Raw genomic sequence first — 25,782 nt, 5'->3', positions numbered from 1 at the left:
CGTGTGTGCTTGATTTGATACATGCGCGTTGGAGGAGAATAAATCTCTCACTTTGTTGAAACTGGCATGAAGAGGTATTCATGCAAATGAACAAGAACTTGTTTTTTGAGGAGCATGGAACCACATGTGTGCACATATAACAGAAGTACAATTGTTTTCATACAAAAAAATACATGTTTGTGCTAATGTATGTAATACTAAAGCATGTACATCAGTGTAATAATTTTAATCAATTACAAATCTGATTACAGTATATTGTCATTATTATTATTAGCATCATCACATCAAGTGCAATAAAAACAAATAACTGTCATGAAAGGAAAACAGTTTATTCATGTTTGAAATTACACATAACTACCACAAGGAAGACTTTTCAGTCCAGGGTGTAGTCTGGTTAGAAAGAAACACTAAACATCTTTAATACATTAGAACCACTGCCACAAATAAATTTTGTATGACTTTTTTTATCAGTTTCAGAATCACATACGATACAAAAAAAGAGAAAGAAAGTCGGAACCCTGTCACACAGGGTTTGAAATGTACAATTCTGAATACTGAAACCTCTATGCATTACAGGTTTTCTTTTTTTTAGTCATGGGTTTTTATTTATTAATTTTTTATTTATTTTTTGCATGAATTAGTAACAAGATGAGCAACATTCAAAATGTTCTTCAGTATTTACAACAGTTTTACTGTTTGGTGTTAATTCTATGATCGTATTTCCCCTCCCTGTTCCTTCCCCCGAGATCCAGCACAAAATCCCCCTCCAACAGCCACTGTACTCTCCATATTCTCCGTGTTATTCGTATTATTAATATTATGGTTCTTTTTAAATTTTTTTAATTTTAAAAGTTGCAACAAAGCAACTTAGTTTTCTTAGAAGGTTAAAATATACATTAGATTACATAAAGAGCGAGAGACAGAGAGAGCAAATTTCTTACAAGATGGAACCGATCCAAACTAACAAAAGTAAAAAAATGTATTTAAAAAAGACAAAAAAAGAATGACAGAAAGTAATAGACAAAAACGGTGGTTGTGATTTTGTTGAGAGGTAGTCAGTGAGAGCACTATAAGCTAAAGAAATGTTTTAAATCTATTGGTTTTCTATGAGTTTCAATGAGGTAATAAAGCTGAGTATTTATTTGTGAGATGTATAAATACTCTCAAGCTATGTCATATACAAGAATGTTTTTGAATGGAAAATTGCCAGAAAAGCATCCAACAAGATGACCCATATTTCCTTTTTATGTCTACAATAATTGTAGTGGACTGAATATTAATTATGTTTTGTGTTTTTAAAAAAAGACATAAATTGCCAGGCATTTAAAAATCACCCCCCAAAATGGAGTGGATTGCCTTTCGTACGTGGTACTGTTTAGGTCATTGCTAGGTGTGACATTAATAAAAAAAATCACCAATGAGTTCCCCAAGCTGCCTTCTATAGCATTTAGCCCTGTTAAATGCATCGGTTAGCATCATATGAATATACCTTTGTAAGTATCAGTTGTATTCCTGCACTAAAGCTTTGCCGACAGTCGGTTAGAACAATGGAGAGGGGTTATGAACCCAAAAAGAAAAAAAGAAAAACAGTTTAAGCTTGTACACTTCAAATGATAAAAGAAACATATTGGTTTAACATGATTGGAGGAGAGATTGTTAGTAAAAACTGCAGTGGACTGATGTTACGGCTAAGAAATGTCCAGCTTCCAAAACACTGTGGAAAAGTACTGTGGATGATTCCATGAGGATGTTTCTGGATTAGCTGTGAGAGTTTATTCTGTGTCTCTGATTGGTCAGTCTGTGGTTTTGTAGTTCTGTGATTGGTTATCCACAGCTTGAGAAGGGGCCGTGTCAATGAGGAGATCAGTTCGAGGTATCAGAGTGCACACTACCAGGGCCTTCTGTAGGGGAGATCACAGAGGACGGAGTCGTAGCATCCTGCCATCCCCCATTACCCTAAAAACAAAACAGGGAAAAATAAAAGAAATGTTATTAACAGTGTTGGGGGTAACGCATTACTCGAGTTACATAATCAAAATCCTTTTATCAAGTAACAAGTAAAGTAACGTTACTTTTACATTTTGAACAAAAGTTACTTTTTCAAATAAGTAACTCCAGTTGTTTTGCTTTCCCATTTATTGACTGACACCTCTTCTGTCCCCATATTGACAGAAATCGGGAGTAAGTGCAGAGGTGTTGTGTGCGGTGTGTGAACATAATGGTTATTGTAGTTCTGGACTAAATGTGAGCATGCATTTACTCATCTCATTAGCACAAAAGCAGATACAATATTCCTCAAAATGAACAAAACAGTGAAATGCCAACTGCAGAAATATGTTAACACAATTATAGTTTATGCAATTGGTCTCAGTGTCTTTGCTGCTGACCTCTGATTATCCAATTTAGCCATACTAATCAGCATAAAATGACTTTATATAAACAGCACATTTGTGTTTCTTTTTTCAGTAAGAGTGTTGAACATTCTTCTACTGTGTCATTTCACTTTTGGTGTCAAAGAGCCTTTACTTTTGCCAAACAGTTAAGAAAGTTTGATGACTATTCAATTTCTGCATATGTCTAACAGGTAGGAAGCCACAGGTAAATATGACATTTATTATAATGGGTTTATGTGAAGATTGTTTTAAGTTCACTGAAAAAAGCTTAATAAATGTTGAAATTGATAGCTTTCAGTTATACTGTACCATTAATGTTTTTTAAAAAATAATCTATTTCATAGAGACATCAGTAGTAGTATTAGTATCAGTGATATTGGCCTTCATTCATAAAAAAGATGCCATTACAACAAAAATTTTAAATATACTTTAAATCTTTAAGTTGTTTCTACATTAATTTGGAGAGTAACTGAAATTATTACAATATGAAAATATTCAAAACAAAACAAAAATATGAATTAGCTATTATATATATATATATATATATATATATATATATATATATATATATATATATATATATATATATATATATAATTTATATGTACTATGAGACATCCCATAAATCTTGTGCAACTTGTTATGTAAAAGAATATACATTTCCAGTATTCATAAATTTAAGTGCGGCTGTGTTTGTTTGTCTGCTTGCAGTGAAATGTGTGTCCTAATCCTGGTTTGTACGTGCGAAGCATGCATACATATGCATACTAATGCATTAAGAAATTAATAAGAGAGAGTGTCTCCTCTGATCTACTGTCTGACATGCTGACGGCCATCTTGCCACGTTAAACCCACATCGGCTTCTCACTCTCTTGGTCCCTGCTTCCCTCGCTCTCAGAAAACAAATTCACATAAACGTTGTGGCCAATGGGAACGATTGCTGAAATCAATGTCTAATCAGATTTCAGCGGTGGGCCGACAGCTTGTCGCTCCATATTTTTATGTCAGTCAAGGGGAGGGAGGCCGGGGCAGTGAGGGGGGAAGCTCGAAGGATGCTGAGTGGAAGTGACGGTGCAGGCCTTTCCTCCACCCTGCTCGCCTGAGTGCTCCTGACTAAATCGCCCGGCTCTCATGAAATATTTAAAAATAATAATAATCGTGGTGAATCATTGGCTTAATATACAGTAACTAATGAATAATAATAATAATAATAATAATGAACACAGTGAATCATTGTCTTAATAGAGTAAACAATAATATATTTTTTTAATTTAATGACATTTTGGTTAACATTTTACAACGACCGTTTGATGGAATTGTCACTTCAAGTAAAATCTGGATCCTGAAGTAAAACTAGAACTACTACCATATGCTAATTTGCTAATGAGGTGTTTGGTTATCAAAACAATCTGTTTGTGTTTCTATAAAAATCATGGGGAGATGTGTGTGACTCTGCATGTGCCTGTGCGTGTGTGTGTGTGTGTGTGTGTGTGTGTGTGTGTGTGTGTGTGTGTGTGTGTGTGTGTGTGTGTGTGTGTGTGTGTGTGTGTGTGTGTGTGTGTATGGGGACTGTTCAGTTGCGGAATTAGGATTTTGCTGATTTCGAGTTCCTGGAACAGGTCAATAAATAGATTGTGCTAGTCTCCTATGGCCACAATGTCTGGACTGATGCTGAAACGCGACCGTTATGAGGAAGTCTGCTGTACCCTGATGACATGGATCACTCGCATTCAGCCTGACACACACACACAAACACACACACACACACACACACACACACACACACACACACACACACACACACACACACACACACACACACACACACACACACACACACACACACACACACACACACACTTGTTGTAATGATAGAGTGACTTGAGCAGTGGACCAGAGTGAGAGAGTGTGAAAGTGTGGCGTTTGAGCCTGCGAGAGGCTGACACTTCATCTGCACAGCTACAGGCCACAGAGGCCTCCAAACACACACACACAGACACACAGCCGTCTCAGCATTAGCCACAGATACACTGCCACGTTTGGGCCTCACTGCTGTGAAAAATCAGGCATACGTTTTGACTTATGACATTTATCGTTGTGTGCTTTGCTAGAGTTAATTCATGCAAATGGAGCTCTAACAGTCATCAGAAAATACACATATGACAGCTATGCTCTATTAATTACCTCACTGCAAATTATTCCTCCATCTGATTGCATCTGTTTCTCAATAGAAAGTGATTTGTTTTGCATTTTTGGAAAGCTCGTTTGTCTTTTTTGATAATGTACAAGGACCATTTGGACCGATAAATAAGCTGTTTTGTATCAGGAATATATAATAGTCTTTAAGACACATTTTACTGGCTCATTTGATAATATTACAAAGCCAGACAAAGTTTACAAGTTCCCATTTTATCAGCTCGGCAGCCACTAAGTATTGTCAGTCAGCACAGTTCTTTTTTAGATTAAGGCTAACACATCCAAGTTTATATTTTTATGAACAGATATAATATCTAAACCTGTGTTTAGCTCAAGGAAGATATATGTCTGTATTTCTCTCACTCTTCTCTCACGCTCATCAAATAAATGAGTCTTTACTCTGATGGTTTCAGATTACGCAGTGCATGGTGGGGGAAAAAAACAACATATCAAACCTCATCAAGGAAGATAAAATTCATGCCTGCAGACGGCTGCAGGCAATCATACTTTCATATTTCATCATGTTGATAAGGATATTGCAAATTCTTTGAAGCATTGCAAAACAGGCAAACAGAGGCAAGACGTACTAGTAAAAGCCTTTTCATCTTACCACGTTATAGGTTACTGTAATAGGAACTGTTTACACAGGCAACAAACTGACTTAATATATTTCTGAATCTCATTTTCCTCACACCACTCCCAAATACTTGAGCCATTTGAGCTTTTACTGAGCAAATCATTTATTTCTGTTTAAAAAAAATTGCCTTTATGCATATTATGGGATAGATACTCCTGTCATCCTCTGAATCATCACTCTGTCGTGGAGTTTAGATTTATGGTGATTTCTTGCTGTCTGACTCAGATCCTTCTAATTTATGTTATAATAACTATATGTACTGCACATTACTGAGTTTAACAACAGCATTTCTAAGTAAATACCAACCATAACCGGCGGGTCGGGTTGGGGTGGGGAAAGAAATTGTCACTTTATTTGCGGGACGGGTTGGGATGGGTCATTAAAAACAAAATGTAAAAAAAATCCCTGTATGTTGCGTGCAATTCCCTATAGCCTATATTAAATATTTGAGAATATCTATTTTCATATTTTATTAGGTTATTGAATCTTTGATAAGTTTACAATACGAAGCCTGTAGCAACGTAAATTGTGTGATGTCCCCAAACCTTTGGCGTCACTTAACACGTCACGAAAGCAGCACGCCAAGCAGCTCCTGCCGCCAGCAGCAGCCATGACAACAAAAACGGAGCGATAAAAGTGAAGATGGAAGACGAGGTGCGGGAGTCTTGCCGAAATAGATTAAACCCCGGTACAGTGGATGACATTCTTTTTTTGCACAGCGAACGTAAAAACGCTAGATGAACATGTCTGTTCAGTGGTTATGTAGTGCAGGCTGTAAAATAGTTTAGCCTATTAGATGAATACAAACGCTGTTTTGTTGAAAATGAAATGTTGAAAATGTTTATCATTATCTTGTTATTAATATGACCTGATTTATGGTTCATATTCATACTAATAATCGTATGTTGTTGCCGGTTTACAGGGCGATGTTTCCAAGCACTTTCATGCTGAAATAAAGGCTGTTTTCTTTTACATAACAATACCTAGTATGTCTATTTAATGGTTGCGGGTGCGGGGTGGGGCGGGTTGTAAAAATAGATACAATGGTGCGGTGCAGGCTGGGGCAGGCCAAATAATTTCATAGAAGCGGGACCCGCGGGTTGGAAAAGAAGCCGACCCGCGCATCACTAATATATATATGGCGGTCAAACGATTAATTAAAAGTTTGTGTTTACTGTGTTTATATGTGTGTGTACTGTGTATAACCATTATGTATATTTGAATACACACACATACATGTATATATTTAAGAAATTTTTGCATGTATAACTGTAAGTATATATTATTTATATAATTTATACTATATTTAAATATAACAATTTTTTCTTAAATATATACATGCATGTGTATTTATATATACATTAGCTCAGTATCTCTATAATGCATATAGAAAGTGTATTATTGCATGATTCCACTGCACTTAATGGCTGACTGGGACTGTACTTACATTCAAGCCATGTGGACTATACATGGGATTCCCCCCCAGGGCATCATTGTATCCTGCCGTCTGACTGATAACATGGCGCAGGGTATCCACCTGCAGAGGACACAACAGGAAGTCAAGCTTGTCAACATTCTGTGTTTCAGAAACACATGCAAACATCAACACCGTGATGTATGGTGACAACAGACAAAGGCAATGGTGTTTAAACAAAAAATGGATGGCTTTGTGGGTTACTAAAACAATCATACTAAATGGAATATGCAGATAAATGAAGTTAGGGATACATATGCAACATTTAGGACAACATATGTGTTTCCCCTCTCTATTGCTGTCTGGCAATGATTACTCTTATTTCTAGGCTTGAAACATAATAACATAAAAAGAAGGAATGCAATCATTTTGATTTTGAATTTACTACAAAACACAATAGTATTTGCACATGACAACAGTTGGAGGAGAATGTGACAACACATTAACAGAGCACGAGCAGATATCGAGAAACTGATAAATGTTCAATACACATTAACTTCTCTATTTCTCTCTCCTTCAAATGGTGTCTTTTAACATGAGAATGAAATAAGCTTATGTGAACATGGAAAAAAATGGGATAATCACGATGAACAGGGGACAGAAAAGGATATAGAGGTTTGGAGGAAAGAACAGTACCATACAACCAATACCAACCCAAGAGCTCAAGTCAGAGCCAAATGCATTCACAACATCAACTACAATATGGGGTCTGTTCCAGGATCAATATACTAGCATACTGCTGTAAATAATGAGTGTCTATTCAGAAGGACCTCTTATGGGCTGTGATATGGTAATTTGTTTGGGGGGTCTAGACTGGAAATGTGAAATATCCATCCATGTCCAGACTACTTATTAATCTTCCATGACTATAATGAGACTAATTGTTGAGGGGGTTGATCAAATCTGTTTCACTCTCTGTATTTTAAGGGGGAGGGGGTTGAGTTTTTAATGTGGATGGTAGGCTAGCTGACAGGTCTGCTCTGGTTCACAGCCCCAGTTCCTGTGCGTAGCGCCTACCTGTGACTGCACATTGGCTCCGACTTGTGCCCCTTGGTAAGAATCCCCATTCAGATTCTGCATGCTCATGAACATGTCCCCCGAGTTTGGGAGGTTAAAAGAACCTGACGAACCTAGAAAGGAAAGATGTAAGGAGCTGAATAACGAGAGGATGAGAAAGAGAAAGAGAGGCTATCACAGACTCACACATACACACAATGTGTACGAGGACATACGCACACCACACGCCACGCTAGGAAGTGATGCTCAGAAAGCAAGCAACAAAAGGAGAGACAAAAGAAGCAAGGAAGAAATGAAAGGATAGGGATGGGGATGGCGGCTAGGTTGCAATACATCTCTACAAGGGCACGTCGGGGTCACCAAAAATGCCACAAAAAAACCAGGGGGGTGGGGGGGATGTAGGGTCACAAAAATGACAGAGATGGTATATGGAATTGGAAGTCTACATTTTCCAAGGGGGTTCACACCTACACCTACTCTAATGGACTAGTTCTAAAAGGGGGATTATATGCCAATGACAAGAAGGACAATAAAAAGCTTATGGAAAAGGCCAGTACCAGTGAACATGTTGGTTAATAGAGTGTTTTTGTTCTCTGCAGAGTCCAGCTGAAATTCTTCATCTTTCATCTGGAATCCTGGGTGCAAGAAAAAGGGGACCCCTTAAAAATTGCTTACCCACAACTCCTCAGGGTCTAAGCTATGTCCATATCACAGTCAAATCTTCAGCTTATTACGTCTGAAGAGCATCAGTTTAAGATAGACACTGCATCATTCTGCTAATCAAATATTCATTTTTATTCCATACTGTACATTTCTTTAAGAGCATAACATGCTCCAAGCAAGAGATTTCCATAAATTCACAGCAGGGGCAACACTGTCACATTTATGGATAAGAAAGGAGAACAGTGGGTGAGGATTATCTCTTCTACACCCACCAACACCACCACCCTCCCACCCATCAATACTTCAAACATATTCAGCATGTGCAACCCGCTCACACAGTTTCTGCTTGACTTTGCTCGTCTCGTTCAGCATGTATAGTCTCAGAGGCAGGAGATTGAGGCTCATCCCCCAGGCTGGGACCTCTCACTGTCACAGCAGCCAACCAGCGTGCCAGAGGGAGCAGAGGTTCAGAAGGGACCAAGCTGAGATAGGGGACAGCTGGTTGGTTTTTGGGTGCAAGCTTACCGGAGTTGGGTGTGGTAGGTGAGTTGGTCTGACTATTCTGGACGGCAGCAGCTGCTGCGTGCGCGGCAGTCACGGCTGTCTTAGCGGCATATAGGTTGGCCTCCTCTTGGAACTTGCCGATGTTTTTTTTGTAGCGGATCCTCTTGTTGCCGAACCAGTTGGATACCTGTGGGAGTGATGGGAAAAAAAGGAAAGGGGAAAAAAAGAGGAGGGGGCGTCAGACGTCAATGCAGACGAAGCACTGTGCACTGAGCAGAGTGATTGTTTCAAGATGTCATGTTTGGGTCCATCAAGTCCACAGTCCCCAGCCTCCAACTGTAATATCCGCTGGGCATGCAGACTAATTAAGCGATTATCAGACAGGGCTTGTGCGTTATTGCGGATGGAGGCGTGACATGCTCTCTGTTTGTCTCTAGACAAAACCAACACACATGGGGCTGCTCGTCTTGTGGCAAAATTAGGATCAGTGTTGTGCTTATGGGATCAGGTAGCTAATGCCAAACCTTGTAAGGCTAGCAGAGATATTGCTTAAAAGTGTTTGTTCTTACCTTTGACCCCATTTAATAAATAAACACATTCTCAATAAAAGTTTTAGCATAACACTTTCTTTTGTTTTTACTTTCAATACCTTTCTTTAAAGGTAACTTGGATACATTTGGTTGCCTTGATTTCAAAGGCAAGGCTTTTATGCATCTTAATAACACTAATGTTCTTTTCTTTTGCATAAAACCACTTTTGTGCTCTTGCCTGAAGACAAATAATAGACATAATAATAACAACAACTCACATAGTACACCTAAAAGCAGCCACACCGCCTCAACCCAATACATTAATAATTACAATAATGCTAATTTTACTAAAACAGCAACTAGAAAACAATATGATCTGGGTCACATGGGGGGTGGTAGATGTGCAAATGCTAGCACTGCATAATTGTGGAATAATAAAGAGATTAAGGGTTGTTTCTTAATAGCCCTATAAATTACGGTGGCCTGTCGCCGTGGCGATCTCTCCTGCCTTATTCCAGCTCTGGCTGGACTGGAGGACCAGAGAGCCTCAGCCCCTTAATGATGCTTTATTTAATTTCCACCTCTCTGCTTCCATTTTAATATCTCCAGCAGCCCGAGCCACACTATGCTACAGCCGCTGAATTTACATGACATCAGATCATTTCTACCCCCACCATGCCTCTGCGCTTCTAAATCTTTAATATCTAGGCAATTAAAATTAATGACCATTCGGCTGAAGCCACCACCGTTGGCAGGCTTTTGCCTTAACATCAATTGTTTGATGGGTTTACCTAGAGGTTAAACTAACAAGCAAGGTTTAATTGGAAGCAATGAAAGCACTAGCCGTCATCCTTTTTACTTAACCTGCTTATGAAGCAGTTTAAGGCCATGGAAAAAAAAGCCATGCAGAGTCTTCTTAAACTTAGCTGTTCCTAACCCTAACGTTTCATATTTTAACAAAACAACACATAACTCATTTAAATGGTTGTTTTCTATTTTGCTGTTTCTTTTGCCTTTAGAATCAACTGAGCGCTATATGAGTCAATAACAAATAAGGTTGTCCGAGAGGTTGAAAATAAGAATTCATTTAAAAATATAGTATAAGAAGTCTCAAATGTAATCTCAGTATTCATATATTTAAAAAATGGCTTTCACTTGACAAAAATGTTTAAATACTAATGTAATGTAATCTACTTCACTGCATATTTCTTCTTCATATTTATGCGAGGACACCCTAGACTAGAGATGCAGTAGACTTCTATGCCTGGAACCCAAAACCTGGTTTATTTGCTTTAAACCAATGGAGAAGAAAGCCTGTGTGGGTGTAGTAAATAATTCACCACTACTTCCTTACCAAGCTTGGGTCAATACACCACTAGTGTCACTGAAATGGGATGGATGATCTTACCCAGGTCTCAATACCTCCCGATTTATACTGCTTCTCTTGCTGAGAGTGGAGCTTAAATGGAGACTCAGACTTCTGGCATCATCATCACACACACACACACACACACACACACACACACACGCGCGCACATGCACACTCCCTGTCAGGGGTGGTTGCAGTGGCCAGGGCTGCTGATATTATCAATAATGAAGCGGTCTGCATTAATAGTTAACACATTAACCTGAGGCAGAGCTCTGCTACATGTATAATGAGCTGAAATATTGATAAGTGTCGTTCGTTTGAACCGCAGGAAGATCGAAGCGGAAGAACAGCACTTAATTGGGTGATGGGCACCACACTTTGTGCCTGCTCATTTGCAGGGTGCACGTTATCCCCTCTAGACTCAGTGCCTAAAATCATAGTTGTTATGAAAACTCTTTCAAAAAAAGCATCTTGTGACCCAGTATGCCATGGTGCTCATTTAGAAGGCAGAGCAGTGCACATGCACAGAGATCGTGCCCAGATAATGAGGTTGATTCTGTGCACTGAGTGAAGTGGTGCCTGATAAAGGCGACTAAATTTCATCAACAGTACCATTAACACCACACATCACTTCTAATCAGCACATGTCTCAGATACAGGGAAAAAGGCAAAGCAGGCAGTCTCTGGGATATACATGTTCTAGAATTTGTTACAACAAGAGTGAAAAAATCGTACTACCTTAGAAATGTAAATATATATCAGGGGTCTTCAACCCTGCTCCTATTTATTTTTAAGTACATTGCAAAAATGTTTAACCTTTTTTTTAATTAAAAAAATATAAACTTTAACTCTCAATTTGAAAAACAAAATCCTCCAGCAAATTATTAATTTAATAAAATATATTTCTTAATATGTATATAAAAAATTACGTCCCTGAACATATGCAGAACACACTTATTAAATACGATGTGGGGTAAATGTCTATCACAGGCATGTCAAAATATACAATGACAAGACATAACACAATCAAAAGGGACACATACTTTTAGAAGTTTGACAATCGAGTGAAATTCTCTGGGGAAGAGTGAAGGGGGTGTGTATATGTATATTACATTTGATTACTGAGCACTCCAAATATAGTCCCATTCGACACTTATTCAGTGTGCAGATTTGTTGTCAGTAAGTGCAGAAAAGGTAGACTTTTGGGGAACAGAGTGCTGAGTATATCTTAACATGTTCTAAGGTATAAGTGAACACACATAAAGGGGTGACAGAATAAAGCAAAAATCAACAATAAAGAAAAACAAATGGCACAAAAAAAAGTGGAGCAGAAGTCATGACATACCTGTGCCACTGTGATGGTGGTTCCCACCCCCTGAAGGCAAAAAAGAATGGCTTTTACAGGATCTGACTCTGAACAACCCTCCATAAGCCCCTCCCCACAGAGAAAAAATAAACATTTATTACATCACAGAGTATGCAAATATGCTCTAAAACCAATAGGTTAACAGTACACATTTTCCTTGACCACCTCTGTGACAATTTGAAAAAAGGAAAAGAGTTTTGTCTGTGGGGAGATGGGTGTGGGTGGGTACTCTTGCCTTCAGGTGGATTCTGAATTTAGCTATTAGAGTGGGAAAACACTATACTCTTAATTGCTTTGCGATAACGAATCACACTGTGCGACTAAAAGTTTGTCCCTCTTCTTTCTCTCCAACACACATTCACTCACATGTGCGCACACATTTACTCTAAAACACAATGACTGACACAGATCACCACAAACTGTGGCATCCATCCACAACAGGGTACACGCTGTGTCTTCAGGCCCTGCTTGAGACTCAGCTCAGTGGAAGTATCAGACTGATGTGTTAGAGCAAACAGGTATGCATGCTAGACAGTGACGAGAGGAAAGAAGAGGACAATGAGAGAGTGTACGCTGAAGAGTCTTTCTGGTGTGATCAATCTTGGCCCTGTCCCAAATGGCACCCTTAGCCCTCGCGATCTTCCTCCGAGTCCATACTTTGCCGCATGGGCTGCTGGGTAATATTCAAGGATGCATAGCAGCTGCAAAGAAGGTGCCTGGGTAGGTTTGGAAACCTAAAATGACAAACTGGACACCATACGAGCAAAGGTCAAGAGACCATAAGTCCACATTTGAGTGCACCATTTGAGACAGGGCCTTTGTTTGCCTAATCTGACGTAGCCTTGCCAATTAGCTGCTGTTAGCCTAGATTATGGTACTACCCTGCTATAAAAAACTTAACATAGCCTAAGATGGTTTGATGGTCTCAAAGCCTGTCAATCCATTTTAGAGGGGTCTTGGGCACTTTTCAGCTGGTCAGGCTAGGAGACCAACTGGCCAACCATGTCAAGCAGCTGAGTTTCAGCTTAGCCAGGATGGGAGACCAGCTAGACCAGGGGTCTTCAACCCTGCTCCTGGAGACCCACTGTCCTGCAGAGTTTAGCTCCAACTTTAAGCCGTGGACACACTAGACTTTGAGAAACATTTCTATAGACACTGCAGCGGTCGTTTGATGTCACACTCTGTAGCATTTAAAAAAAAAACACAATTCAACATATAATACATCAAAAGTGTAAACAATATGCAGTCTACTCCACTTTACTGCACTCCACAATCATGCAGATTTAAAGTTTGCGTTCTTTTAATTGAGCTCAATCTTCTATCTTATCAGTCTTCTATTGGTCACACGTCTTCGCATGATACGAATTTGCAGAGCAGAATTCACCAAACTTGAACTTTGGAAAGCAGTGAAATTCACATGAGCCAGCATTTCCTATCTCCTGCATTCGCATGTGGATAAACAGATGTCAATGGATCGAAAACTGTAGTGTGACCGCCAAGGTCAAGGTCTTTAGGGCCGTCAATTCAAAATTTGAAGCATATGTGTTGGAGCAGGTTGGAACTAAACTCTGCAGGTCTAAGAGCAGGGTTGAAGATGCCTGTTCTAGACCAGCCGAAGACCAGCTTAGCTGGGCTGAAGGACCATCTTAAACCAACTAAGACCAGGATAGACCTGCACAATATCTTAGACTGTTTTAAAATGCATTTTTAACAGGGACGACATTGGATTTACCTAATTAAACCCTGTGTTTGGGGAATTTAAGTCTTCAGGCTTTGATCTGTCATTAGTCATTCTTTCCAGTCTATCCAACTAAAATGGGGCATGTGCTACATGGATAGGTGGTGTGGTCTCACCTGGGATACTGTTATGCTGCACTTCTTCGCCAGCTCCTCTTTGGCCTCTTCGCTAGGGTAAGGGTTACTAAGATGCGAGTAAAAATACTCATTCAGGATCTCGGTCGCCTGCTTGCTGAAGTTCCGCCTTTTCCGTCTGCAGTCGGACAAGCAGGATGGAAACAAGAGGAGGAAGGCAATTAGAGAAACTCAAATAAAACCATGTGTGATGGCCAAACTCATAATGAAGCTGCTGGCAGGAAATGAAGTCAGGATGGCTATTATCAGAATACATATGTAGACACACAATTGGCGAGTTGTTATGTTATCGGTTGAGCTCTAAGTGAAGCGTGAAATGTTCAGTGTTTAGAGCAGCGAGCTTTCCTCTCTCTTTCTCCCTCTCTTTCACTCTGATGGGGGCGTTTAGAGGTGCTCAAGCATTCCCAGTCGGAGCTGTATCTTGGGACATTAGGGAAATCAGGCCATGGCCAGCTGAACACTGTTCCTCAAGTACTTGGGCAGGGCCTGATGGAGTTGCACTTACCGCCACTCACTGTGACCCACCCCGCCACAGTTAAGCGCTGGCTTCTTTCTCTCGCCTTGTTTAATGCCTTTCACACGAGTGGCCGGCCAAATGATTGTGCTTCCGCTTCACTTGAGCGTTCTCCTCGAGACCTCATCCGTTCTTTTCTCGTGTTCACTGCATCATTTCTCTCCCCTCTACGCCTCTCCAGATCCCCTCTACCAACTGTTTGTGATTACAGTAATCTAGACCACCTGCCGATGACCTCCTACCCACCAAACGCAAATGACTTCATTTCCACTCTATAAAACTCTTAACTGCTTTCAGGTGCTTAGTATGACTGTGTTTAGTGGATGGCCTCTAGGCTCAAAAACCAGCCCCTTGTCTTGGCAACACCACATCTTAACCGCTAATGGTTAAATAATGTTGAATGTGTTATTGTGCCCGACTGATAACAGGTGCCTGAACCCTGTTTGCACAGGTTAAAGGTCAATTGAACTCAAAATTAAGGTAAAAACTGTTCCTACTTCAAGTAACAATGGCACCAAAAAGTATTTGAACAATTAAGTTGTACTTAATGTCTGAATTTCATTATGTAAATACAATATAAAACAGTGGCAATGATGCTAGAGATTTTTTCAGAGCAAGCTTCACTTTTCTAAGCCATCACTTTTAAAACAATAAAACTAATCCACAGTTCCTTTTAGTGGAATTATGAAACTTTTTGTCTTTGTTTTGAACAAATAGCTATTTATCTTTAAAATAAATATCACTTGGTTTGATATTTTGTTATATAATGCAATGACATTTATAAATGTTTAAGTGTGCTTGAAGGTGCAGTCACACTAGTGAAATTTTGATGAAGCTTCACAGGCACAAAAAAGGTCCATTGTCTACAGTGTAGTAATGCATGAAGCACCGCTAACACAGAAGTCTCTTTAAGACTATGGGTGAATCCGCATGACCAACTTGAACATGAGCATGAAATGTCCAATTGAACAGATTTCTTATTAATATGACTGGATTCAACTCCAAAATTTCACTAAAAAACTATAAATGTGACCACAACCTAAATACATTTTGGCCCATCATATTTGATGGTTAACTTGAAATCATATTATCTAATCATCACTTTCTTGCATATAGCAGAATATGGATTCTTTCAAATACAACTGAGAATCATTTGTAATTACATGTACTAGAATTTATGTAGACAGACCACACATATGGATACTAACCTGGCATCAAGGAAGCGGGACCTCAAGATCATGACGGCCTCACAGGTGCTCTGTTTAAGCTGCATTTGGATGGAGCTGAATTTGCGATGGATGATGCTGACCATGCGCTCGATCTCTTTGGGCGAGATGGGTCGTGTGCGAGACTGCTCCCTCAACAGGTTCATGACGTGGGTGGTGAACTCATTACATGCCTGTGGAGAAAGAAAAATGTAATCTGAGGACACAGCTTTTATTCAGAATGAGGATGTAGGTGTAAAATGCATTACGCAAAACTAAATTACTCTGAAATCTGTTGGACCCGCTACTGAGACTACATGTAATCATTTATGAATATACAATTCCGTCATCATGTCCTTACCTACAATCCAAAAAAAACATCCTAGAGATTGAATTAATCTTTTTAAAATCATTATATACTCAGCACAGTGACAGAAATGCTCTTTGACGTTATTCGGCAAAAGAAGCACATCAGTTCAACTGCATTCGTTTGAAGCTCTCTGGAGCAGCAATCAGCAATTTTTGAAGCAAGTTCAAAGCTGCTGCTCTTGAAAGCACGGAAAAAACAGCATCCATACTGTTTGTAGTGCTGCTGAGGACTTGAACGGCTTAATAGGTGAAGTCATCTATGAATGCAAATGCCGATTTGCAATTTGGCACCTGCCCAGCGCTGTAGAATTTAAACAGCTTTTCGTTAAAGCAGTGGTTCATACATGATTAATTAGAATAACTAATTTAGGTAGTGCACACTTTAGCTCATTACTCGGAGTAAAATTCGTTAAGTATTTACATTTAGATTATTAAAATGGGGAACCCTTAAGAAAGATGCATTTACTCTGGGTGAAAGGGTTGAGCCACCATATTCACATGCTCCCTTTTTAAACGCTTGCAAGTTAATCAGACTAATTGAGCCCATTGGCCGGCTAAGCCATCAGCCAAACAACTTCCATATCATATTAAGAGGATTGTTATTTACAAATAAAAGTGTTCACTCAACCATTCTTTATTGTTTTCTGTGAAACGTACAACAGTAGAGGGATCAGTGACAAATAAGAGTGACCGCGATAAAGAAACCGGGAAAAATACAGTAGAAAAATCTAGTAAAGTTCTTAGAGATGTACTCCTTGTTTTCATATGGTTTGAAACGAAAGTTTGATTTTAATGACTGAAAATGTCATGGGCTGTAACCATCAAGTAAAAAGCAATAAGATATTTGAATGTTCTTCCATGAATACATGAGTGTACACATCTCAATCATTAAAAAAATTAGTATCTATACAATTTACATTTTTCTAGGCATCTCCTCAAAACATGTAGCATGTTAACTATATCGTAACATAAAAAAGATGATCGAAAGGCCCTCGTTCAACTTGTCCTTTATTATGAGGAAAATAACTAAAGCGCTGAATCAAAAATTAATGTCAGCTCCATTAAAGAATCAATACATGACCTCAATGAAGCAGCCAGTCCTGCATAGCGACACTCTCAAATGCACTATGCAATCAGAGGCTGCTCTCCACACTGTAACTAAAAGCGTCTGCTCAATATTTATAAGAGGATGTCTAGACTACCGCTGTTCAGGGGTCAGGTAAGTTGAAGATGTCCTAATGCCTGAATACCACCATAAATCACATCTGCCCTCAATCTTAATCATGATAGACAGGACTGTAAAATGCAAAATGCTTGCTCAGGTTTAGACCTCTGACACCTTCAGTTCAGATGAAGGCCTCCAGGTCTCCCTTTAAACCTGTCAATTAAGCTTTAGTGGAAAACATCTATTCAGACAGAGCACCAAGCTGGGATTATTCACACTCGTAGGATCAATGTAAATGTGTGAATGCAGATAAAAAGTTATTTTATATTATTCTTGGCTCTATATCACATAATCGGGTTGGGCTTCGTAACAACTAGATATGCGTTTTCAGTGCTTACAAGGCTGGAAAAGGTTTTAGGCTTTAGTTATTTGTAAATGAAATGCTACATTATTTGTTTTTGTCATTAAAATCGACCTGAGTCGTGTTGTTGCAATCAAAACAAACAAAAAATATATAAGCAATGTAAAGGCCAATATATGGTACACTATTGCTAACCGTCATCGCCATCGGTTGGCGCATTTGCAGTGGTGGCCAAAATTATTAGAACACTTGGCATCAAGGAGTCGTCTTATTAGGCCAGGATTTATTTTCCAAGAGGACAATGACCCGAAACATTATTCTAAATATTGCCGGAACTACCTGCGACCGAAGGAATCTTCTGGAACATTGAAAATGATGGACTGGCCCCCTCAAAGTCCGGACCTCAACCCCATGGAGCACATTTGGGGCGAGTTGGAAAATAAACTGGACAGGTCTATTGTTCATTCAAAGGAAAGCCTTTGGCTTCAGTTGCAGAAGGCATGGGATAACATTAGTGTTGAAGTTCTCAGAGGAAATATACTGACACTATGCCAGAGAGATGTGATGCTGTATTTGCTGCAAAAGGTGGACATACCAAATAGTAACGTTTAAAGTGGATAAAAACAGTACGACTCACTTCATCTGATATTTGATGGTCAGAGCAACCATCTGCATGTTTCATGAACATTATGAAATTAAATCGTTTTGGAAGCAAAAAAAAAGGAAGTCAATATTTTCAGATCTGTCTGGTGTTCTAATACTTTTGGCCACCACTGTATATGTATATAATACATAATATAAATTTAGTCCGAACTAGCCCCATTCAGACATGTAGAAAATGTATTATTTGAAGGTAATTAAATTTACTTTTTTTCAATAAATTATAATACATATATATATATATATATATATATATATATATATATATATATATATATATATATATATATATATATATATATATATATATATATATATATATATATATATATATATATATATATATATATATATATATATATATATATATAAATGCAGTGTATATATATATATATATATATATATATATATATACACTGCATTTATAAAGCATGCAAATGCCTTACTTAATAAACTTGACATTTCTTTTTTTAAATGGTTTTAATTATTTTCTTTTTTTCATACAGGACGTTCAATGAGAAAATATTGGTAACACTTAAGTTTAGGGTCCAATTCTCACTTTTAACTAGTTGATTATTAGCATGCATATTACTAGGACATTGGATGTTTATTAGTATTTATAAAGCACATATTAATTCCTTATTCTCATGACCATATTCTTCATCCCTTAATTCTACCCAACTGAACAACTACCTTTTTAACCATTAATAAGCAGTAATTAGGAGTTTATTGAGGCAAAAGTCGTTGTTAATAGATCAATTTGGGAATTGGATCCTAATCTAAAGTTTGACCAAAATATTCATTGCAAGCTGATAATGCCTTGCTGGCCTTATTCACCTGCTCATATTTCTCCAGCTCGGTGTGGTAGATCTGTCTGATCTGGGAGAGTTTGGCTCTGTAGTCAGAGTGCTCAATGGAGTTGTCAGTGGGACTGCCGGCTGCTGCTGCTGCCGCTGCCGCCGCTGCCGATCCTCCGCCCTTCTCCGGTCCTGACACACCCTCTGCCAGAAGCATGTTGTCAAGACGCATCAGCTGTGGATCGGGTGGGTCCTCTTCCTGAGCCCCGCGGATACTTAGACCTGATAAACAAAATGAAGAGATTGGTCAGTGACATGACAAGATAGAAGTGAGACCACAATGGCTTTTAACAATCTTAAATCAATTTATCATACAAGAGGTATGACTTTATTTCTTTGGTGGAATACAAAATGCAATATTTTGAGGAATGTTTTTGTTCCTAGAATTAAAGTCATTTGGGCCCAAAACTACATTTGACCCTATTGACATCTTATAATGGCCATAGAGGTTACGAACGACATGAGGGCGAGTAAATGATGACAAACCAATATCCCTTTAAGCATATGACCACTAAAACCCTTGAAAAAACTATTTTTGTAAAGAAATGCATCAACTGTCCAGCAACACGTTCTTGGTGCTTTTGAAAAAGCGAAGATAATGTAAAGACATATACTGCTTCGCTTGTGCCTGTCTGGTGCCCTCATGAGCTGCGAATGATGACAGAGTGAATTAATTATTGACGAATGATTGAATTTCATATAGGCGTTAATCATTGACGTACTATCACACGGGTTGTGAGCTCTGCAATCAAGCCTCTGTCTCTGGCAGCAAATACCACTATCTGTCACAACAGGCGAAAATAACTCCAGACTGTATTAGAGTAAAAATACGTCGTCCACTCTGGCCCATCGCTATGCTTGAGTTAAAGTGAGACGGATCAGGGTGCTGGGGGTATTGCGAGAGTGCTGAAAAGGCCCGTAGGTACGAATTTGTTTTTCCTCTGTTTTGCAGTGCTGCCTTCTCGAATTTTCACAGCACACTGCACACACGGTGTGTGTACTCACAGCCATACATGACAGGGACACTCACCGACTGACACACACTCAACAGCGTGATGGCACCTCTCCACGCTGAGGCGATGCTAAACAGAAAGACGTGCATGTACATGTGTCTGAGCGCGCTCGCCTGCTGGTCCGAAATCACGAGTGCGGCGTAATAATGAGCAGAAAGTGTTCTCACAAGTGCCGTTATGTTTTGTTGTTAACAAACTGTTTTATTATACAACCCGGTTCTACTCTCCGCAGAGGCAAGGCTGCTTGAAATGTATGTAAATTTGCATAGCAATCGATACGAGGGTGAAAGATAGCTCATTGTGTTTGCCTGATATTCATAATGAACCTCAGAGCAGTAAAGAGCCATTAAGATTGATTACAAACTTCCTCATCATGCTTGCCTCTATCTCTCTCTCTCTGTGTTTGCATAATGAATTCCATTCATATAGGAGAATAATGAAGCAGAAAAAGTTCTTTTTGTGAAAGATTTTAATCAAACGATTTAATCTTAACATGTATTTGTAATGGTGCCTTTAAGAAGAAGAATATGCAGAAGGCTGCGGCCGTCTGTCTTTGTTGTAGGGACACGCTACTTCTACTTTCATAGTAGTAGTGACGTTAGTCATAAGGAACGTCCTTTGTATCTAGAGCTGCTCTGATCACAGTTCTTGTACCTTTTTGATAAGAAATGCAAAATGTCCATCGATACACACTTCAGAGTAAAAGATCTTTCAGTGGATCCTAATTAGTTGTCATTCAACACATAAGCATGTGCACCTGTACTGGCATGACACGCATGCTGCAGTTTAAAAAGCCAGGCATTTAAAAAAATCCGCCATTAAACCTGAATAAAAACGAGTTATTTAACATACTATTATTCAGGGGGCGAAAAATCACCATAAATGTAGGACTAAGACGAGTATGTGTATGCTGTGGTTGGTCTGGGTATTTTGGACGGTTTAACTAGTGGGTGATTTGGGGGTTCTGAGAGTTTCTGAGAGCTTCATTACAGGCTTCATTAAGATACTGTGAGATGCTGAATCCTAAATGAGGAGATTACTGAGTTTATTATTGCACTGTGGAAGCTTGGCAACCAGCTAAGCCTCTCTTAGTCTCTCTCGCTCTCTCTCTCTCACACACACAAAACCAGGTATTCTTGATTGCCAAACTGTTTACAGATATTTAGATATTCATTTTACATTTGAGTAGTTGACAAATGAACAAACTTTATAGTGAGAAAATCAATCCCACAAACAAATACAAATACAAGTTTGAATGCATATATTCACTAAGGTCATACATGTGCAATGCTACAGTTTCTCTTTATTCTTGTGCTCATTACAACATAAACAAATATTTACACATTCATTTTATGGTTTTGTAAACAGACTTCAAGACTCGCTCCCATAAAGCACAACCACAAAAAAAAAAAATGCTACAATCCATCAACACCAGCGGCAAGCAAACCTAGAGTACAAACAAACCCCTACCGAACACGGACACTCTAGCTAACCCACTTTTGTAAATAAACAAAGACAAGACGCTGTCAACTTGAAGAGTCCATTTACTCAGCTAACACAACAAATCTAAAGAGCGGCACCTCCAGCCCAGACTGGCGATGGAGGCCGCTGCCTGGCCCGTGCGGTATTGATCAGGTGTTAGTGCATGTATGTGCCGTTGATATTAGGCCATGGGGTGTAATGGTGTGAGAGGCCGAGGATGAATGAGGTCATTTGTGTGAGACGCTCAGCTGGCCGTGCTGGACAATGCAGTGTCAGCGTGCAGAGCCAAGGCCACACCAGGGACAATATGACCCTGCTCCACTGACTCCAAGAGCCTACACACAACTACAAATACACACACCCAACCAATCAGAATCACTATATCGCTGTTGATTTTCATTACTCGTTTTTTATTACTTATTTTAATTTTAGTTAGTTTTAGTAATTGTATTGTGTTTTTATTAATAATTTTATATATATATATGTATATATATATATAGTTTTTTATTGATTTTTAAGTTTTAGTTTAGTGTTTTAATACATCAAGTTGGTTTTTATTAATATTTTTAATTACTTCTTATTTTTATATTTAAATTTTTCATGATTTTATTGTAATTTTAGTTCAGGTTTTATTAATTTTGTTGCGTGTTTGTCATTTTACTCGTTTTTTAAATATGTCTATACAGTTTTTATTGACTTTTACGTTTTAGTTTAGAAATTTTAATACATCACATTAATACTTTGTTTTTTTTTTATAAAATTTGAATTAGTTATTTTAGTACATTGAGTTAAACTAAATGAAAATGGGAAATGTTGCTTTGGCAACTAGCTGAAAATGTTATTTTCATTTATTTTATAAATATTAATGTTTTTAGTGTTAGTTTCTATGATATAAGCCTGATTTGATGTGTGCATTTTCATCTGGATCAGCCAAAATGTTCCCTGTCGGATGTTGGAACGACATTCAGCAGATGTTGTCTGCGGTTTTATATGTTTATCAGACATTTGTACACAAATATGGCTTTAAAAAAAAGAAAAAAGAAGAAGCATGATTCTTTCCAGATGATGCGATGATTTGCGTGCTCAGTGGGTAGTATATGAAAGTATGAATATGTTTGGGTTTGCGTTTGATTTGTGTTACGTTAGAGGAGGTTAAGGCTTAGTTTTTGAGGCTGGTTTATTTTTCAGGTTTCTGTCAGGTATATTAAATATACCACAAACTGACACATTTCCACACCAGCCTCAGTTGTCACTACCATTCCGCTCAGTCGCTCCTGAAGGACCAGAACAGGAAACGCAGCTGAGGGAATTTACAGAGCTTTTCACTTAAACAGACATAAATCAGCACTTTCATTCAAACCAAATAATCTGAGGCCATAAAGAGCTGCTTGTCTCGCACTGTATATTACCGCCAAGTTCCTGCGAGCAATAACACGGCCATTCGCAGGCAAAGCAAACCAGAGAGGGACGTGAGGATGTGACATGTAATGCAGTTAGAAGGTCCTGTCGCCCACACTGGCCCTGACACTTTTATCATACGTGTCCATTTCTATTTGGGAAATGGCGGGGATAAAAATGATTACTCGGCTGTGCGGAGAGCGCGCCGGGCCCCTCCAGGCTGCAGACCGGGTGCATTGGTGCCACGGCAGCCCAGGAGAGCCATCCATAATGGGCACATTTGTAGACAAGAACCCCCTCCTCGTCTCCCCCCTCCTTTCTTCCACCTCCACCTGCTGCAGAAGCTTCAAGCAAACAGTGTTGTGGTTTATGGGGCCACTTTCTTTTAACAACAGAAATAAGAGTCAAGTCATTTCCTGTTGTATCATTACTCCGTTTACTCCCAAATGTCTCCAGTTCTCTCTTTCAGCTATTGTATGCACATTTTTTCCATCTTATATGGTTTATTTTTTTCAAAAAGGCAATATTATGCAATATACAGTCAAACCAAAAGTTATTCAGACACCAGATATAATTTTTGACTAGTGGGTGCAGGACACTATAGTTCATTTATGTAAGTGAGGAAGGCAAAATAAAGTAAACTGTGACATATTATACCCAAAAATTCTTCATACAGTGGACTACCAGTCAAATTTATAAAAATGTGGGACCAAAATTATTCAGACACTTTGACCTGACCATGTTTTGACCTGACCAGTGTTTTTTTCTTTAATTGCTAATGCGACCTTTTACACCACAGACTGAACAAAATGAAGCATTGGTTGACCTAAAATGGTATTATCTAATTGTATACTGAAATTTAACAGCTGACAGCTGATTGGTTGATTGTAATCCATTACATACCTTTCTATCAAAATCATCTGACATTATCAAGATTAATTTGTTCTGACTCTAACTCTGAGTTCTTGTCATGTTGTATTACCATTGTCTATATAGCAAATACACTGTTACAAAGTGAGACAATGCTGAAGGTGTCTGAATAAATGTTGGTTTGACTGTATACAATGACTCTATGACGAGCATTTCAAAATATTTTTGTCACTGCGATACAAATGTCCTCATCATAATGAAAAAAGTCATTTAAAAATGAAGTTCTTAAACGGAAAACATTATCGCAAGATCCTCATGACTGTATAAATGTCATATGATGTAACTCAAAACTTAATGCTGTTTATGAATTCATAAGTAAAATATATGTTATATAATAATTATATGATATATAAAAAAAACTTTGTTGAACATGATATAAAAGTTTTCCAAACCAAATGAAACCAACATGAATAAAAAGAAGTACATTCAAAGAACAAAGAATTGTATAAGAGCTGTTTCTTTTATGCATCTTCACCATATCTTCCTTCTTTTCCATTTGAAATATTCTCCCTCAGTTCACTTCTCTTAATCTTTTTTCTTATCCATTTTATTATAGCGACACTATTCATATAACTTCTGGCTCACAGACGATCCCGACAAATAAGAAACAACCAAATCTTCTCAGTTGTAACAACACTTTTATCACTTCAAACTAAACCCCAATATGTCTGAAATGAATTAGTGCTATCACATCCACACAGCGGGTTATTTCATCCCGAGGCCTGTGGTTTCCTTTAAGCTAAGCAGCTAATAACACTTTTAGGATGAGCAATGTAAACATCGCTCCATGATACTGGTAAAATAGGCTTTGAGGCGATTAGATCTCTCATTGGCAGTAAAGCTGCAAATACGCAGCTGAGAATTTCCACTGCTTCAGTCACAGATATCCGCACTGGATTTACCTAATACCTCACTCTCTCAGCATAAGCTTGACGGCATGTGTAAACACCATGCACCTTTATCCAAACCTTTTACCTTCGAAATGACGCAACAATCCGTGGTAGTAGTACGAGACATTTGTTTTTTGCCTTTAAACTTTTTTCGTCTGATGCAAGTTCCTTAACACTTAAACCTTGAGCCAAGGCGACAAAAAAAAGCAGCTGGGTCTGATGCAACGTTGCGGGTATCATAGTAAATGGACAATAGGGGGTTGGGAGCTCGTTTGAAGAATGGAGGCCAGGCTTCACCTTCACAAGTTCCCTAAAAATACACAGCACGGCGAAGAACCAGCCCCAATTAAGCTTGTGCTTTAGGCCTGTCACTCGATTTCATCAGCTCAAAATGAACAACACGATGAAGGGGAACTGTTGCTAGCATGCTACGAATCTTTAAACAAAAAATGACACATAGGCCTGCACATGCGAGCAGTGTGTATTTTGTGACGTGTACAAGCGTGCAATACTTCTAAACTGGACAATGCAGTGTAAAACGGGCCTTAAACACCAGACAGACACAATGTTTCTGTGATAGACAAGTATTAGACAACTGTGTCCCGTCAAAACAATTATAGTGAATTTACACCTGCTCTCTCTGTCTCTGTTCCTCAATCTGTCCCTTAGGCACAGAGCATGCCCTTACGACTGACCTCTAACCTCTACCTTGTTTACTCCCATCATTTAAGAGTGGCCATGAGAGCCATAAAGACTCATCCCCGCTGAGTTAATGTGCAGTGTTGGAGCGTGCCAAGCTCTTAACACACACACAAGCACCACTGAGAGTCGTTTTTTTTTTTTCTCTTCGGTATACGGTCAGTGACTTGGTGAAGATGTGCGTTTGTTTAGACTTAGACAAACCTCAGACTAGTGGG

The 25,782-nt window shown here is 38.7% G+C and overlaps 1 protein-coding gene across 6 annotated transcripts in view; it reads right to left on the bottom strand.

Annotated features, from left to right (window-relative positions):
• Positions 1–307: 307 nt before the first annotated feature.
• Positions 308–25,782, bottom strand: part of pbx3b (pre-B-cell leukemia homeobox 3b) — a 92,698-nt gene continuing 67,223 nt past the window's right edge. For 2 of the 6 annotated variants that reach the window (XM_079826973.1, XM_079826971.1), the window contains exons 3-10: positions 19,133–19,374; positions 15,744–15,934; positions 14,004–14,139; positions 8,906–9,071; positions 8,275–8,352; positions 7,718–7,830; positions 6,674–6,763; positions 316–1,956 (exon numbers count right to left, since the gene is read on the bottom strand). In XM_079826973.1, the coding sequence (XP_079683099.1) occupies positions 1,864–1,956; positions 6,674–6,763; positions 7,718–7,830; positions 8,275–8,352; positions 8,906–9,071; positions 14,004–14,139; positions 15,744–15,934; positions 19,133–19,374 (1,109 nt within the window). In that variant the 3' untranslated portion in view covers positions 316–1,863. Of the gene's footprint in view, positions 1,957–6,673; positions 6,764–7,717; positions 7,831–8,274; positions 8,353–8,905; positions 9,072–12,128; positions 12,159–14,003; positions 14,140–15,743; positions 15,935–19,132; positions 19,375–25,782 lie in introns of all 6 variants that reach the window. The other 4 variants (XM_079826970.1, XM_079826972.1, XM_079826974.1 and 1 more) reach the window with 4 other exon arrangements.

The sequence above is a fragment of the Gobio gobio genome, assembly GCF_949357685.1.
Source record: "Gobio gobio genome assembly, chromosome: 10".
Taxonomy (NCBI): domain Eukaryota; kingdom Metazoa; phylum Chordata; class Actinopteri; order Cypriniformes; family Gobionidae; genus Gobio; species Gobio gobio.
The sequence above is the reverse complement of the archived record's forward strand: the minus strand, read 5'-3'. Positions and strand labels throughout refer to the sequence as shown.